The sequence below is a fragment of the Stegodyphus dumicola genome, chromosome 6 (assembly GCF_044657685.1).
Source record: "Stegodyphus dumicola isolate Sdum_Otavi_A_Nest chromosome 6, ASM4465768v1".
NCBI classification, from domain to species: Eukaryota; Metazoa; Arthropoda; class Arachnida; order Araneae; family Eresidae; genus Stegodyphus; species Stegodyphus dumicola.
In genome coordinates this window covers 66,596,374-66,614,672 of record NC_140773.1, presented here as the reverse complement: position 1 = coordinate 66,614,672, position 18,299 = coordinate 66,596,374, and the positions used below count along the sequence as shown (strand labels likewise).

The 18,299-nt window shown below is 31.6% G+C and overlaps 1 protein-coding gene across 3 annotated transcripts in view; it reads left to right on the top strand.

Annotated features, from left to right (window-relative positions):
• Nucleotides 1–18,299, top strand: part of Fuca (alpha-L-fucosidase) — a 107,845-nt gene that overhangs the window by 44,943 nt on the left and 44,603 nt on the right. For all 3 annotated transcript variants that reach the window (XM_085818458.1, XM_035363214.2, XM_035363213.2), the window contains exon 2: nt 4,634–4,740. In XM_085818458.1, the coding sequence (XP_085674584.1) occupies nt 4,634–4,740 (107 nt within the window). The remainder of the gene's footprint in view (nt 1–4,633; nt 4,741–18,299) is intronic.

Below are 18,299 nucleotides of genomic sequence, written 5' to 3'. Positions count from 1 at the left end.
CAAAGTTCGTGTGGCTCTATCCAGTAAAGTCTACATCAGCTCAAGAGGCATTGCAGAAGCTGAAACTACAACAATCAACTTTCGGTAGTCCTTTGAGAATTATAAGTGATAAAGGTACGGCGTTTACCTCTAAAGACTTTGAAGATTACTGTAGTCAAGAGAATATCCAGCACATATTTACAACTACAGGCGTTCCTAGAGGAAGTGGACAAGTGGAAAGAATTCATCTCACTCTGATTCCAGTCCTATCTAAATTATCCATAGATGATCCAACCAAGTGGTACAAATATGTTGGAGATGTACAAAGGATCTTGAACAGCACTAAGAGCAGAAGCACAAAGAGTTCTCCATTTGAGCTTCTCACTGGTGTTAAAATGAGAAATCGAGAGGACTTAAAGATTATGGAAATTCTTGAAGAAGAAAGAAATACTATGATGAAAGATCGAGAAGATATGAGAGAGGAAGCAAGGAAAAACATTCTAAAAATTCAGGAAGAGAATAGAAAAACATACAACAAGAAGAGAAAAGAGGCACAAGTATACAATGTGAACGACTTAGTTGCCATACAAAGAACGCAATATGGAGGTGGACTAAAGTTAAGGCCAAAGTTCTTCGGCCCATATCGTGTAACAGCGAGGAAAGGCAAAGATCGCTACCAGGTGGAAAAAGTGGGACACCATGAAGGTCCTGGATGTACCACTACAGCAGCTGATCTCATGAAGCTGTGGACTTCTACTATATAGGACTATGTGTGGTTCTTCCACACTTCTTTCTTTCTTTTTTTTTTTTTTCTCCTTTTCTTTCTTTCTTTTTTTTTTTTTTAAATTTATTTTCAGGTGCTGTCTTGATGTTCCAGTGTTGCTGATCCGTGTTTTCGTGGTCGAAAAAGTGTCAGGACGGCCGAACTGTAGTATCTGTAAGTGCGACACAACTACCAGAGGGCCTCACCGATGCGCTAGCAGCGAGGTAAAAGAGGAGTATGACAGAGACTCTTCTGCTATCCCACGCGAAGGTGGTGAGATGTATGTCTGCACGTGAAGGTGTAGAATAAGGAACTGTAGTTTTCCACGCGAAGGTGGTAAATTGACTTTATAACATTAGCAAGTGCGAGTAGGCACTAATTGGTTATGTGGTAAGACTGGTAAAACTATACAGAATCCTGTTTGTATCAAACGGCACTTGTATTTAATCTAATTTGTACCTTTTCTGATTATCTTTATTAAATGTTCTGTGGTGTGGAAAACAACGTTGGAATTGTTATTTAGCATCTTCAACTCCCCCACTACATGTATTCACAGCTACATTAAACTTTGTGAGATACAGGATCTTTAGGCATAAGTCAAAGAAATCGGGAAAGAACGACCCGGGTACTTGGAAGTACGAGAGATGGTGCAACATTATGCAAAAAAATATCTACACGTCAGCACACAAGTGATCACTGCAAATCTCGCTGTTTCCCAAACCGTCATCTGTAGAAGCTGCGCCGGAAGCACTTATACCGATAGCATGAGCAATGTGCATAGTATCTAATTCCTACTGATTTACTCAGCGCGAATTTCATTTGCTGAATAATACAAGCCGGAGTGTGCGAGGAAACTCAATTTTCCGGCTCCTATCCTGTTCATCAAAGAGTCATGGTTTAACAGAGAAAGCTGCTACAACGTAGATAACACACATATATGATGAGTTAACCCAGGAGTACACGAGCACGTGCAGCACAACACCGGTTTCCTGTTAATGTTTGGACTGGCATTGTTCCATATCTCATATTGCTGTTCGTCTGGACGGACGGTCTTATCAGATTTTATTGGAGGAAGTCTAACTGGGATTGTTATATGAGCAAAACATCCAGCAGCCTTGGGGCAGCGAAATTCAGCTTCAGCATGGTAGCTTCTCAGCCACCATTACAGTTCTAAGATTTACTGATATTCTGCTGTGACTATTTGCATTTTTAAATTAACTTTGCATTTAATTAATAGCATAAGTTAAATTTTAAAAAAATATATCATAAAACATTTTGAACGGATTGTAAGGAATTGCAGACGAACTACTGCCTGTTTTTCGTGTTTCTAACTAAGATGCTGCATATTCCAGCGTTAATTTGCTTTAATATGTAATAGTAATCTACAAAGATATTCAGATGAAATAAATAAAAGAAAATATGAAAGAAATAAAAACATATTATTATATCTATATTAATTTATACCTAATGTATTTACGCCGTATCTTTTCTTTAGATTTTTTTCCTTTGTTCATTAAATGTACATTTTTTAATAAGAGGTATCTGCATTTATGAACTGTATTAGATATCTTGGCGTATTTTGTAATGCATGAAAATGCATAATTGTTGCTCTAATTACATTTCTTATTTGGAAATATCAAACAAGTAGAATAAAATTTGATTCTGTAATAAAAAAAAGAATTCATTAGATATATTGGGATATACTGATTCTAGGTGTAGGCTTCTCATTAGACTTTTTCTAAAGGAAAGCAGGTTTGATTTATTTGATTATGGCAAATCACGTTCCCTTAGGGCTATTTGCCTAAGGGAACGGATGCCTCCGTGGAGGAACTTTCTAGAAGGAACTGGCTCTTAATCACGTAAATTAGGGAAAGAGAAGAAAACGCCCAATGAAGCCAGGCGCTTTCTCTAAAATCGAAACTAAGGTCGAACTACTAGTGTTTAGCGGCTTTACCAGTCGGTCGCCTAAAGATTAGGTAGAAGATTGTGAGAAAAACGTGTCAGCAAGAAGGAACGAAATGTGAATTCAGTACTTCTTAACTGTTTAGGTTTCAATGCTTTAAATTATTGACCCTTGAAAGATGGATTTCGATCATTAAAATATGAATAATTAAAGAGTACTGAATTCACATTTCGTTCCACTTGACATTTTGAGCAAAATTGAATATTTACACTCAATCTGAAAATGTCGAGCGAATCTCGAGATGTCTCAAAATACCCCGTCGTAGAATTCAGCCTTAACGGCAATCACAATTAATTTTACCTATATAGCTACTTTATCAATGAAAGAAAAATTTCAGTTTCTAATAACGGTTGAAAGCGAAGTATTCTATGAATTTTGATGAAAAGTAACAATAAAAATCTTAACATAAATTAAAAAATAAAAACTTAACAAAAATAAAAATAAAACGCAAGTACGTTAAAAAACTGAAATATTTTTAGAAAAAAATTAAAAAGTAAGGCAAAAATATATCCAAAAAGTTTTGGATTTCTTAATGACCCAAACACAGAATGTAAAATTTGAAAGAGTGTCTCAGTAGATAACTTACTTTGTGCAAAAATCAAATGTCAATTAGGACGACAGAGTTTGAAAATTACGAGTATGTTCCTCGTAAGACTTTATTTTCTCAGTATTTTCTTAAATATACAATATTATAGGAAATATATATTTTTATAATTGCAAACTGTTTTGAATAATGTTTTTATATTTATGTTACGAATAAAGTTAATTTTAATTTTTCTTGTAATGCCTAATATGTTTTGAATAAAACGTCACTTTTTTAGTTATATACCTTTATATTTTCAGTGATTAGTTTGGGAACACACTACCAGTAATTACTAGTAAACCCATTTTAATTAGCAATTTTACCAAGTTATCGATAGCAGAAAATATGGATACTAGCTTTCGAATATTGAAATGCTTGACAACTGCACATGTAGTGAATATTAATAAACATGTGAATTTCAAACAAATGTCCTCATTCTGTTAAGGTTTAATCTAACTTTTACGTTACCTAGAGAAGCGTGACTTTGCATGTTGAAAATCTGGCAAATTTCAACTAAAGAACGCAGGTCATCGTACTGAAAATGTTAATTTGATTTGGATTATAAAAGTTCAGCAATTACGCTACTATTTGTTATTTTGATAAATTACATTATTCGCAATTATGACACATTTCATTTATTTGTGTCTGTAAGCTGCTTACATGCAGCAGCTATGTTTTATTTAAATTTTAAAATAAATAATTTTAAAATAATCTAATGCGATATGAATAACTAATATTTCGATTTTATGTTTTACCAAACTTTCGTTTAGAGCTCATTTATATAAGACTGCTATGGAGTAATAAAAACTTATTTTTATAGACTGCTATGGTAGAAATACGTTATTTTTAATCTTAAGTATTATAACATTTTTCAGTGTCCTACATTGTTGTTCTAATTCAACTTTCAAAATTTCTCTTTATTTCTGCTAAATGAATTATAAATTGTAGCAAATAATGTTTTAGTTTTTCTACTTCTTTAATTTTAAAATATAAATTTTAGGTTATTACTTTAGTTTTTTTTTACTTCTATAACTAATTCCAAAAGGATCATGGAGGGAAATAATTTTAAAAACAAATTATGTTTTATGATAGAATATTTTGTAATTTCTTTAAATCATTATATTTTTATTATGATTGTTAAAGCAAATAAATTTTAAAATGATTATTAACAAAATCTCTTGTTTAGATTAGGATAAAATATAATTATAAGAAAGAGGTGCAAGGATGTTTTTAGGGTAAAGTTAAACTGATCTATAATTACTGTAATTATGATTTGCTCTGATGTTTCTTATTAAAATAAAATGATTATCTGATTAATATTGTGTATGCTTTTCATTTTTAACAGGTACGTAGTTTTGACTAGCAAACATCATGAAGGTTTTACTCTTTGGCCTTCGAAAGTGTCATGGAATTGGAATGCCAAAGACATAGGTCCGAAACGAGATCTCTTAGGTAATTTATTCCTTCATTATTTTCTTCCAAAAATGTCTAAAAACCGAAGTGATTTTCAAGTCTTTTCTATAAGACTTTTTTAAAACTTACTACAGTTCATGTGCTATGTGAAGCATACATCAGTGAAATTACTAAATCGAAGCGCTTACAACAGCAGTTTACAGCTCCGCTAAATACTTAGTAAATGGAAGTAATTATTAATAAATGGAATTCAAAGGTTTGAAAACAGTGTAAAAATTTTCTCTCATGCGGAAATTATTAAAGCTCAGACTCTTAAGATCAAACTATAACAAGAAGCTAAGGCCAAGTATCTGAGGCATATTTAGAATCACTTGATCCCACACAGCTAAAAGATTTTAAATTAGGTGTAGAGCGTTGTAAAATCAATAGAAATATCCTTTTAAATATATTTTAAAATATAATTACAGGCAGACTTAAGATGATCACGCAGATCGCGACAGCCAGGGGTTCCATATTACAAGGAGCCTCCAAACCACTAATTAGTTAAAAAAAATGGTAAACATAACTTAAAGCTTAGGATAGAGCACCTCCAAAAATATAAGGGAAAGTAGGTCTTCCACATCATAAAATCTTCATAAACTTCATAATGAACATATTAAGCAATACATTAATAAGCATATAAATAATACATATTCATCGAACATAATAAATATTGTGTGTTTCTAAAATAAAATAATTCATTAAATAGTTAAAAACAGAAAATAGAAAAAGTCTGAAAACCGCTGGTCTAAAAAATTAAATGAGAAAATATATCATAGATTAATGCCCAGGTTTAATTAACGGTAACCGATTTAATTCTAAGTTTAACTGAAATTATAACTCATAAAACTTACAAGTAAGAGACTATTGCGAAATGTTTGAGAAGAAATATCTGGCGTGTTTGCATACAGAATCTTGTGGAACAATAACTAATAAATGAGAAAAATAATATTTCCGTTTTCAACGTATTTACCAAAGAATTCGTTAAATTTTAAAATATTGAAAACTTATTTGTATGAAAGCTTTTACCAAAATTTTGATATTTCATCTACAATAAAAGAATTGATACGTGAAATACTCAGGAACACGACGGATGATTGCAGGATGATTATTGCAGTGTAGTATGATTACTGCAAGTGAATCAAGGCAACTCAGAAGTACCCAATCACTTCCCTTGACATAGAAATTCCCTATCACTAAAAGAAAATATTTCTGCTTAAATAACTTCTGTATCTTGTTTGGTGGGAGGGAGGAAGTATTGCATAATTAAGTATTGATCGGATTATGGTTTGATCGGAAAGAACAGTTTGCATTCTAGGTACAGATTACACAAATGGTTGTCAACTTTATTTTCATGTTTAATCTTTTCTCCAATTGTGACACAATGCAATCCTTCTAGATGGTTTATTATTATTACTATTATAATTGAAATGGTGATATTTGTATAAACGTAAATTTTTAAAATATTTTTATATGTTATAAAGATAACTGTTAATTCAAGATTTACTGCATTTAATACATAAGCATTATTTTTATCTTTAGTAATATACAATTATTATTATATTTAATAAACATAAATAACAAACATTTCTGCTGATTCGCTAAGATTGCATGATGCCTAAATTTATTTTCTTGAGATATTTTAATCTCGTGATTTCACACCTTTTATATTTTTTTATCCTGAGTCTTTTGTTGCAACCCGAATTTATTATTTGGAGACTGAACAATTTATCCTTCCCTTCGAAAACACGAAATTCTGCCGTTAGGTGGAAATTCCCTATCTCTTGAAAAGCCACCCTTAAAAATATGAAATTTCCAGATATTAAATAATAAAGCATTAATGTAAAACAAGAGTGTTTTGATCCATGGAATTCTTATAATAGAGCCGATTCATGTGTAAGAATGGCCTAATGTTTATGAATGGTATTTCAGAAGATCTTTCCTAAGATTGTACAAGCCGCAAATATTCTTGTTGATGCATAACCTCAGACTTCACTTTTATATATAATTGTAGCATGGACTGTCTGGTTTAAAATGTGTATTGTGTGTGGCTCAATTGACAGCTTAAAACTAACTTTATTTATTTATTCTGGTACTAGTGGATTTAAAAGCACTGTTTTCAGACAAGACGTCTAGACATTTTGCAACTACTTTTCTGCGTGTGTATTTTATAATGCAATATAAAGATAATGAATATAATCCGAAACTATATGTACAAAGATTGCTAATGGATTGGAAATGAATGGAAAAATTACGTATTACGACAAATTTTTCTTTTAATTTTATGTTTAATGAAGTACTTTAATTAACATAATTAGTAATTTCCTCGATGTTGCCATATTAGATTTAGCCACATAGCACAATACGTTTAATAAAAGAATAAATGTAATCGGTTCATTAAAATAAATTAATCAGGCTGAAAGTTTTTAACTATTTGCTTTAACTGCTGAAAATGTAAACGCATAGAAGACTCATGTAGCACTAACGTAATTCATGGCAAAAAGTAAATTTAGCAAATACGTCTAGTAAAGTATATCAGCTTGCAGGAAAATCTTTTGCTGCTAACTGGAAAATTTTATCTTTATTCCTTTTATATATTTCTTTGATAAAATATTTGAAGGCCCGGCGAGAATCTATGCATCTAAAATAAGGCAAAAGCCTCAGACTTTTAGATTCTGAATAAATCTAGAAATAATAATAATAAAAAAAAAAAAATCCGAAGTCTTTCAAATTTTATATTACGTTCAAAAGGTTTTTTTTAAATGTTTTGTGTGATACCTTTATTTATTAAATATCATGCTGTTCGTATTTAAACTACATAAAATTCAATTAAACAGCAATATCACAAAATATTTAAAAATAGCATATTTTTAGAATTTCTGATAGACAGTCTCCCGAGCTGCAGATAAAAATGTTTTCCGTACAGTGTTACCATTGCTCGCTTTGAAATCGTTGAGTTTGTTAATTAAAAATTCGTTAAAGTTTTACAAAAATGGGAAATAGATAATAAAACAAAATCGAAATTTAAAATTCGGTTTTTTACTGCCCACGTTCAGGTGGAGGATTACGTCATTTAGAATTTGATCGTTCTAGGTACCGTCGTTTTTTCACTATGTGAGAAATATAGATACATTCATGCAGATTCTTCATCATTTAATTTCTTTAATCCGGCGGAAGTCGAACCAAGAATAGTTACTAGAGTGGGCGCGTGGGGTATCACATACCCCAATATTTAAAATACGATAAAAATAGTTTTATTTAGTTTTAAAGCTGTTTTTCATGTTCTCGTGTATTATAAAAACGTGAATAATAATTGGGTTTCAAAAAATTAATTTACAAAATAATCTTAGAGTTAAGATAAATGAAAATAATGAAAAAATAAACATCATGCCTCTAAGTTTCATTGTATGCAATACACAATGCTCATTTTATTTCTTCCCACTTTGAACGAAATACATTCATGTGTTTCGTTCAAAGTGTGACACAGAATGTTTTCACATTTAAACATTGCATTCACGTTCTTCTTTCTGTCCTTGGCGCGAGGCTAAAAAAATTATCGCATCTTTCATACTTAGTTGTTTCGAATTTCATGTATTCGTTTTAATTCTTCGTCGAAACTTCTGCTTTTGTTTTGCATGCAGTACGTCAGTTTCTTGGTAAAGTATTAATCTCTGATCTTTGTTCAATACGTTTTTTTTATTAATTGTAATGCTAAGTCCTTCAAAAACAGACTTCTGTTTCTGGTTGGTGGATTAGCAGTTGAATGTAATATAATTCAAGCATTTATTACAGCAACATTCAGTACAGGAAAGAAAATTACCATTGGCCACCTCCTTGTTATTCTGGCAATTGAATAATTGGCTGTCATTTCATCCCCCATATCCACTGCTCCTTTAGTCATATTATAAAAACATATAATTCTGACGTTTTATTTTCTCCAATAGTATCATCTATATAGTATGATCGTTATATAATGTTGAAAGCATAAGAACAGTTTTTCCTTTTTTAGGAACATCAAGAATTAATGTTTTATCTTTTTCGAAATCGTTATATCTGCGAGCTATTATTATCTTCAGTTTGATATTAATTTCTATCTATCTTAACTAGGCGGGATGTCACATTTCAGCTTTTCCCACTTCAGGACTTTTTCTGCAGATATTAACGATGAAAAAATCATTAATCATGCTTTTTTAGACGTTCTTTCACACTAGGAAAGAACGATTTGCTTTCTTTAATGAAAAATAGTAATCATGACATTAAAGCGCATAGCTTAAAATTGTACTGAGTGCATTCTAGATTGATGTCATTGACTCCACATTAAATCTGATTTGCTTATTGCCCATGGAATGAAGGTTTGTTATTACTGAGAAAACCCTCTCTTTGTTTGCTTTAGAAGTATCAATTCGAAAATAGATTTCACATATTTGAAATAATTTCTTACAAAATTGTGTATAAAACAGGGAAAGTCGAAAAAGAAGGGCTTTTTAAAGTGAACAGACCATCTTCATTTCGGCTGCAGAAAGAGGACATAGCTTTCAATTAAATAGTGTATGATAACAGTGTGTGGCAGATGGTCAAATCTATTTCACTATATATGGCTCAGCACTCTTCCCCACGATGAAGCTCGCATTTTTTAAGGAATCATTTCACTAATGTTGTAGGGTTTATATTTATTTTAACTAACATTTATTTTAAGCTATCTTTCCTGTCAAGCCTTTACTTTACCCTAGAATTGTCAATGCTAGAGTATGCAAATTGTAGTAGAACGCGCAGTATATTCAAATTTTAGCAGAAGTAAGTTGAGTTTAAATAGAAGGGAAACGAGATTGTAAGTGTGCTTCTTGGATCACGAACGTGAAGGTTGCTAGGTAGAAAGCTAAGAATCGCGCGTTTCGGCCTGTGTGCCTATCTCAGCAGTTTGCTGAATATTTGAACTGCTTAATTAGTAAGCTCGCTGAATCTCAGCTGTATTTTAGAACGCGGTTAGGTTAGTTAAGATCTCAGAGCCTCGTAGGTAGTGATCTAGTTATTTATTCATCTAGTCATTATTTTTTAGTTTCACATTTCTGTTTCTGTTTAACCGCCGGGTCGGCGTAGTTTGTGAGCGTCAAGTGAACGCAGCTGTTATTTCTAAAGTGGAATAAAAAGGGCTTTAAACCCTTCTTACGTGTTTGTGTAAATTTACAGTTCATAGCAGTCACTACCACAGTTGCTGACAAGTTGGAGCCACACAATACTACAATGTAGTAATGAACAATTTATTAAAAACTGCGATAGCAGCACCATTAATAATTTTCGTGGGTCTATGGGGTATTAGACTTTTTAACTAAATTTATTAGCCTAGTCCTCAAAAGGACTTAATTTTTATTTAAATTTGAGATGTAAAATTTTCGAAATATTTTAACCGCAATTACTATTCAGAAATTTTGATATAGTCATATATCAATTTAATTATAATACTGAGTTGTAATTTAAAATATTTTTAACGTTTAGTATGTTAGCTATCGCCGTTATGGGGCTCTGATATTGTATCTAAACATTACCAGAATACGAAGCTTAAGGGACAGAGTCATTATAACATTACTTTATACTTATTTAGAGTTACGTGGCCTATGATCACATTTTCAGATTTAGGGTTGACCCTGAAAGGCTGAAAAGGATATCACTATTACGTACTCCATCTAGAAAGCCTGAAAATGGGATGATGTGTGATAAATCCCAAACTGAAACATGGGATATAAATAAAAGCAGACGTTACCGCCAGTGAAAGATGCTTAAGATTCTAAATTTATCTTTTTTGTTGTAAAAACGCGTCTAAAAATGAAAAAAAAAAAAAATTAACTAGATTTCTGTTTTTACTTTTCTAAGTAGACTCATTTTACAATAAGTATTTATTTTATACTAAGAGTTACAAATAAAATATGTTTATAATAACGTTTTAATAGAACTATTATAAAAGTTCTAACTTAGTATGCTATCATTTATATTAAAGTTAAGATATAATAGCTTTGATGAAGGGTTTTTGTTTTTAAATAACATGAAGCTTGCAAGCTTCTTTGCATATTTCATTTTGTCCCAAAAGTCTTAAAAAGCCGTTTTACATTATCTTTTTTTTTTTTTTTTTTTTTTTTTTTCATGAATTGTTTCACTTTTTATTCAGGTTTGCTGCCATTCTGCAAACTGTAAGATATTTATCTTTCAAATTTAATCTGTCTGCTCTTGATGCACAAACTAAGCTTTTTAAAATAAATAGGTGTTATTTTTATGAATAGAACTTTTTTACATTTGAGTCTCATTCAGTTAAATAAAAAATATTTTTAATTAATGACATACCTAATTAAAAACGTTAAGTAATTTTACCGAATTTTTTTTTCACTTTTGAAATGTACACAAGATACATAAACGTTCCCATGTTAGACTAGAAGAGAAACACGCTAATGTGACAATCAAAACCGTGAAAAACAACCTTATATTTAGCGTAGGTATAATGAAACACTCAATCGATTTCGAGGGCAGCTAAAGGTCCCTCCTCATCAGGAGAAAGAAATACATAGAAAGAAGAAAATAGGAATCACAGAAACACGTGGTGCTTATCAGCACTGCACGTCGTTATAACTAGATTTTTAATCAGAGTTGGCGGCCAGTGCAACTCTGATTAAAAATCTAGTTATAACGACGTGCAGTGCTGATAAGCACCACGTGTTTCTGTGATTCCTATTTTCTTCTTTCTATGTATTTCTTTCTCCTGATGAGGAGGGACCTTTAGCTGCCCTCGAAATCGATTGAGTGTTTCATTATACCTACGCTAAATATAAGGTTGTTTTTCACGGTTTTGGTTCCCATGTTAGTCTAAATGTATATTCATCTAGTTTCCTATAAACAGAACACTCAGAGCAAACAACACTCACTCATACGCATTTCAAATTGTAACATTACTTCATACATCACTACACTTGAAACGCGTATGAAGTGATTATTACATCACTACACTTGAAACGCGTATGAAGTGATTATAACATCGTTTCATACATCACTGCACTTGAAACGCGTATGAAAGAGATTATAACATCACTTCATACATTTCAAATTATGTTGCCTCTGATCTCATTTTCAGATTTAACACTGATCTTGAAAAGATTGAAATGGGTGTTGTTCTTACTTACTCCATGGAGAAAGATAATTTTTTGATTTAAAATTTTGCATATATTTTAATTGAAAACTATTTAGTCATAAATTCTTCTACAATATTTATAATGCAGTTGGAGTTTTCAAATTGCAGTTTTGTTTTTGGTTGTTGTTTGTTTGTTTGTGTGTGTGTGTGTGTGTAGAGAATGGTAAGTGTAATGATAAAGTACATATATATCTCTAAGAAAGCAAATAGTTAAAAGTACTTTTTTATAACAGTGCATTTTTGTAATTCTTCAGAACATTCGCTTCTGCTGCTTATGAATTATTCATTCTCTTTAAATAACTGTTTTTCTGTTTCTGAATCTATCAGTCTTCTTACAGTACTTTAGAAACTGCATAGTAATTTTGGCTACAACAACACAGTCGCGTTACAGAGATGGCAGGGGTACTTAAACCTTTTTCTGTCGCGACCCCTTTTTATTTAAAAGTATTTGTCATATTTAATAACTAATATATCATCATCTTTTAAATCTTAAACTTTTTACTAGGATATTGAATGTTAATATAACATTACGATACTTTAAAGCGTTCATGCAGCTCTTGTATTTGTAGTTCAAATTTTAAGTATAAAGCTTTTTCTAAAGCTTCATATAAAATGTACTTTTACGCAGTTCTGCAAATTTAATCCGATGATAATAGTTTCACGTTTTTGAAATTCAATGATGTTAAATTTTCATTATTTTTTTATAACCCGTCAAAAGCGAGATTAATATATATATATTATTACGTATTTATTCGCGTATTACTCCACCTTGCATAGGGCCCACCAGCGGCCGAGCGGTAAAGTCGTTGAACACTGGTAGTTCGGTCCGAGGTTCGAATCCCGCGAACGGGCTGGCTGCATGGGCGTTTTCGTGGTTTTCCCTATGTGTAACGTGTATACGAGCCAGTTTCCCTTAGAAAGTCCTCCACGAAAGGCATCCCTCCCCTTAGGCAGATAGCCCTCGTGTGCTTTGCCATAATTAAATACACCTACACCAACATTACCTTGCATACTTTTTCTCATTGTTTTTTCATTACATTATTTAGAAAATTCTGATTTATAGTACTATGTAAAATGCATGAAGAAACTGGAATGTATTTTGTGTAAGTAAAAGAATGTTATTACAATGGAACAATCCTTTAAAAAACATAATATTGTAATATTAATGAGTCTGTATGTGTCTTTCTGAATGATGTGCTACATTTATTATTTAACGCATCTCTCCAGGAATAGTATACGCTGCGTATTATTCCCCTTACGGGTTTCAAGAACTAAAATTAGCAAGGAAAAAAGGGGGTATATGCAAGTAAATACGATGATTAAATGGAACATCTTTATACGCAGTACTTTATGATATGAATAAATATATATTAACTTCAGAGGAATATTTTAAGCGATAAACCGCTAAAAGGAATTCCCCAAAAAGAGCTTTGTTCGAGAAATGAAAACAAAAGCTTTGTGTCGGCATTCCTGCAGTAAAATTATTAGAGAAGCTGTTTTAGGGAGGAACTCTTCTTCAGTATATTTTTGTTAATATATAAAGTTATTATGCTCGATGGCTATTGTGTTCCTTAGGTTACATTCGAACAAAAGATAATGTTAGAATTTATCAGTTCCCTGGAGATGGCAAAAAATGCAATTAATGTTCCAAAAAATTCCTCGAGGGAGTTTAAGTAAGATGTTGATTTCGAAAATACTTTTTACCAAGCTATAATTACAAGAAAAGGTGTTTTCACTGCTATAAATTGATATTATCAGACAAATTTTTAACTGATTATTTGGAATATCAGGTAAGTTTTCATCGTCAATTGCCACGTAGTGCATTTTATGTGACTGCGTTGGACATTTTAAACGGTAAACGGAAGTTCAGAGAAAAAAGTTATTATTAATGTATTAAAAATGTCAGGAAAAGTCCCAATTAAATGTCTCTTTGATAAACTAGCATTGTAACAAATTTAGCGACATGACGACATTTCTTTAACTGGATGAGGATTTAGATGTAATGATAAACATACAGTATACACTCAACCGTCCTACGTCGAGCCATGCGATATTGAATGTCACCACAGTGAGAAATTTTATTGATGGAAAAAAAGACATATAAACTAAGGCAGAAAATAATAAAATATATACATACATAAAAGAGCATAAAAAATTATGTGCATAGATTTTGCTTTGTTTCAGAACTGCGGTGTTACAAACTGAACATTGTCATTGTTATTAATACCATTCATTTCAGTTTTCTGCATGTAAAATACTGGTACACTGCGAAGAAAAAGGGGGGACAGTTCTAGCTACTGTTCTACTGGGCCAGTTGACGAAATTCAAATTGCGTTTTTCATGTCTCTAAAGCGCGACTTGGTTAGATTTATGTATAGCAGTATTATAACATATGTATTTTGACACAAAATCGGACTTTTTCTGAAATGGCATGTCAATTTTTTTCCATATTTCAAGTCTACTACTCAAACTACGCCTCAACATTAAATTTTGTAAAATTTGGTGCGAAATTTACGAAGAAATTCAAAAATTTATCTTGGCGTATTTTTTCATTTTGCGCCAAAAATAATTTACTTAGCGTACTTCTTAATTTATAGCAGCCTATTTTCCTTTTCCTTTTTTCAAATAAATTTAACAAAGTGCGTATTATCGTATATGGCGTCATTATCGCTCAAGAAAAATGCCAAATTTCAAAACGCTCCAGTATGTAAATTCATATATATCTTTGAAAATTTTGAATAAAAAAACTCTAATTATTTGCAGAAATACAAGTGCTTTGAGATGATGTTAAAAATTTTATAGGTTATAATACATTTTTTTCGGAAAAATTTATAAAAAATAAAAATTTAAAAAATAAATCATAAAAAATGTGCGAATTATATTTGAATTAAGCCTAAATTTTGAATTTTGGAAGAAGGACTCAAGTAAGTTCAATAAAAAAAGAGATATTAATAAATATATATCAAATTCAATTAACATTCAGGAGCTAAACTTTTGAGAGCTTATTTTTTAAAAACTACTCGTGCGATTTTTACAAAACTTAGCAGTTTGCCATAATTTGAGTCGTAGAATCGAAACAGGGAAAAAACTTGGCATGTCATTTCAGAAAAAGACCGATTTTTTTGTCAAAATACCTATATTAGGACAATGCTATATATAAATCTAATACATATACTAAGTCGCGCTTTCGAGACATGAAAAACATAATTTGAATTTCGTGAATCGGCCCAGTAGAACGGGAGATATAGAACTGCCCCATTCTTTTTTTGCACTTGAGATATACTCTACATTCTTACTTGAGATTACTTTATTCTCTCCCCATTCTTACTTGAGATATACTCTACATTTTTAATCAAATAAGCAAGAGCGAAAGAGAGTTCCCATTGAGGAAACTCTTCTCTTGCACACCGACTTTTGATGATCTTGCAGACGCCCATAATGTGCATATGCTTTGCATTACTACGAACTTTAATTCTTTATTATGCAAATTTTGTTCAGTTGATTCCTTCACGATATTAGAGTTTAATATAAAGCAATGTATTCATAAAATAAATAAATTAAGATTAAAATAATATTTTTAACTGAGCAAAAATTCCATATTTGAGAAAATACAAAATTTGCGTCGAGGCCACCATGTTTGTTTACATTATATCAGACTGATTAAAAATTGTGTGCCTTCGTTGTATTCCTTCCTAATTTTGTGCGTTTACTCGTTTTTAGTTTTGTACAATAGAAATTCTCATAGAACAATTCCTAGGAATATAATAGCTATTATATATTGAGTTCATCTGTACATTGCTTTGAATAATGATGTAATCCGTTTCCCTTCTGCATAAATTAACATTGGAAGGTGAAATTATTATTTTGTTTCAGAATGTGTTTGACAAAATAGCATTTCGACTGTTTAGCCATTAATTTTTTCCACTAGCTTTTACAATGAACAATATTGTGTTTCACTCATATTCTGCGCACCAGCAATTCTTTGCTGACAAACCACAGCTGCAGATTGTTTCTTCACAATAAAAATACCAATCATGCCTGCAATGGAAGGTGCGTGCTATCAACATGTGATGGACAGTAGAATTCTGATAATGCGGAATCATTTTATCCTCGAATGCTCTAATCGTTTGCTCAATTCTAAACGTCAACGTACAAATGTTTGATGCTTCAAAAAACTGAACGTCGTAAATTTAATGGCAATTCTTTTGCGTGTAAATAAAAATCCGCTTTTTAACAAAAACGCGCTGTATTTAAACATATTTTCATTTTTAAAAACGCAAATTTATTTTATTCTTAACGCTATTCAGCATTTTCTGTTCTCTCGTTAGAGGTTTCTTTTCTATGATAAACACGGATCGTGAAGCTGTGCAGTTTTTTTTTTTTTTTTTGCTTCAGATAAACTCCTACTTTCGAATGCAAATTTCTGTATCTTTAGGTATCAAATTTGAGTTTATGTGGTTAATGAATTTTGAGAATATGTCAAGAATTAACTTTCATTACATTTGAGTAGTTGCATTCCCACTCAAACTAGAAATGGGCTATTCACTCGTGAACTGATTCGAAGAACCGATTCACTTTAGTTGGCGAGCGAGCGATGATTCGACCAAAAGGAGTGGTAACTGCTGTTAAGTTCACCCACCAAAACTCTTTTTACAATCGTGCCATAAAACTTCATTTTTTATTTTAGGAGACACAGAAATGTTTCTTCTCCTATGTTAAAAGTGAACTTAAATTTTATCATTTACCAAATTTTGAATATTTTGTAATCCAGAATTTATTGTTAGCTCCATACAGAAAGGAAGTTAGGGAATGTCAAAACTACATCTGAAAGGAATGAATGAATGCAGGGAGTGAGGGTTTCGATTGAGTGAATTCTCCCGATCCCATTCCTCATTTGATTCTTTCCGCTTTTCACTCCATCCTTGTACACCGCTCTTGGTTCGCTTCTGCTCTTGATCTTATTTTTCAATTTCATTACTGCTGAGGGGCGAATCTAAAAAGGAAATATTCTGTTAACTGAGCGAACGCTTCTGATCTGATCCCATAAAGAACGGTTTTGCCTATCTTTAACTCAAAGGTTCCCCGTTGGTAGCTTATTTACATTTAGCGTAAGTCTTGTTACGTAAGCAGCAAATATGATGAGACTCTTAAAAATAGCACTTGCGACGACTTTTCTGCCATTAAAAATTGAAAAATTGACAACAAAAACTTCGCTAAAGAACGGAGATATTATCTTTAATACAACGGCAGAATTAACATGGAAATTGAGTGGAATCCTAATTGATGAAATTTTTCTAAACAGTATTTTTTTAATAATTCATTTAGTTTTTTCTATTTTAAACGTGTAACTATTTCTTCTAAAATCATTTCGCTGATGAATTGTTTTGCATAAAACTCTTCGATGCGATTTTACAAAACAAATTAAAAAATTTCCCATGTTTTGTGTATCTTTTTTGTTTTTCCCTTGTGCTGAAATTTTTTTGTAGGCAATAAAATTATGATGATTTTTTATTCAACAAGTCTTGATTAAGTAATTCTTAAATTATAAGAGTGTTTTAGCGAATGTGTTAATGTAAAAATTTGAAAAAGAAAAGCACTAACAAAGACATGACCCGTAATTCATAAAATGGCCTAGTCTATACAACCCTTGGCTCACCTGCAAGCGTCTGACAAATATTGAGACACTTGAGGTGTATAGATCTTTTCCTATTAGATGCATAGATGTATAGATGTATAGAGGTTTGAAATCTCAACAATAATAATAACGTTAATGTCATCCTCTAGGATGCAAATGCCATGGCCAAATACATTGAAGGTATATTCAATTCCAATAAAGCACCAGCTCCATAACATCCATGGAGATGGACTTACAACCGAAACTATAGTGAGGCTTAGAACTGGCGGTCATCACAGAGGATTGAAAACTGACAGAGAAGGTTGGGAAACCTACAGAAACTGTGATAACTGGCCAGACACAGTGTTATCAACTGCACACATTTTTTATACAGCTTTCCTTGCTGAATTGTTAAAAATGGGTATCTTATTTTAAGAGACTGAACATTTATGATGATAACGTTTTGCAGATTATCGGAGTTGCTATCTTCTCCTATGGCACTATTTAAATAGACATAGACACGACAACAAATAACAGTCATAGACACGACAACAAATAACAGCAACCCTCGGTATGGAATAGTGAAGATTACCAGAATTATACTGATTATTCTTTTAAAAAACTAATGATGGAACATATTTTTTATTTTACTTCTGTGAGAAGGGAAAATAATATAGAGAAACGGCAATAAATGATAAGATTATTTAGAACAGATTTAAGATAGCTGTCAAGTTATTTTTTTCAAGTATTTAACCACTTACTAAATTCGACCGC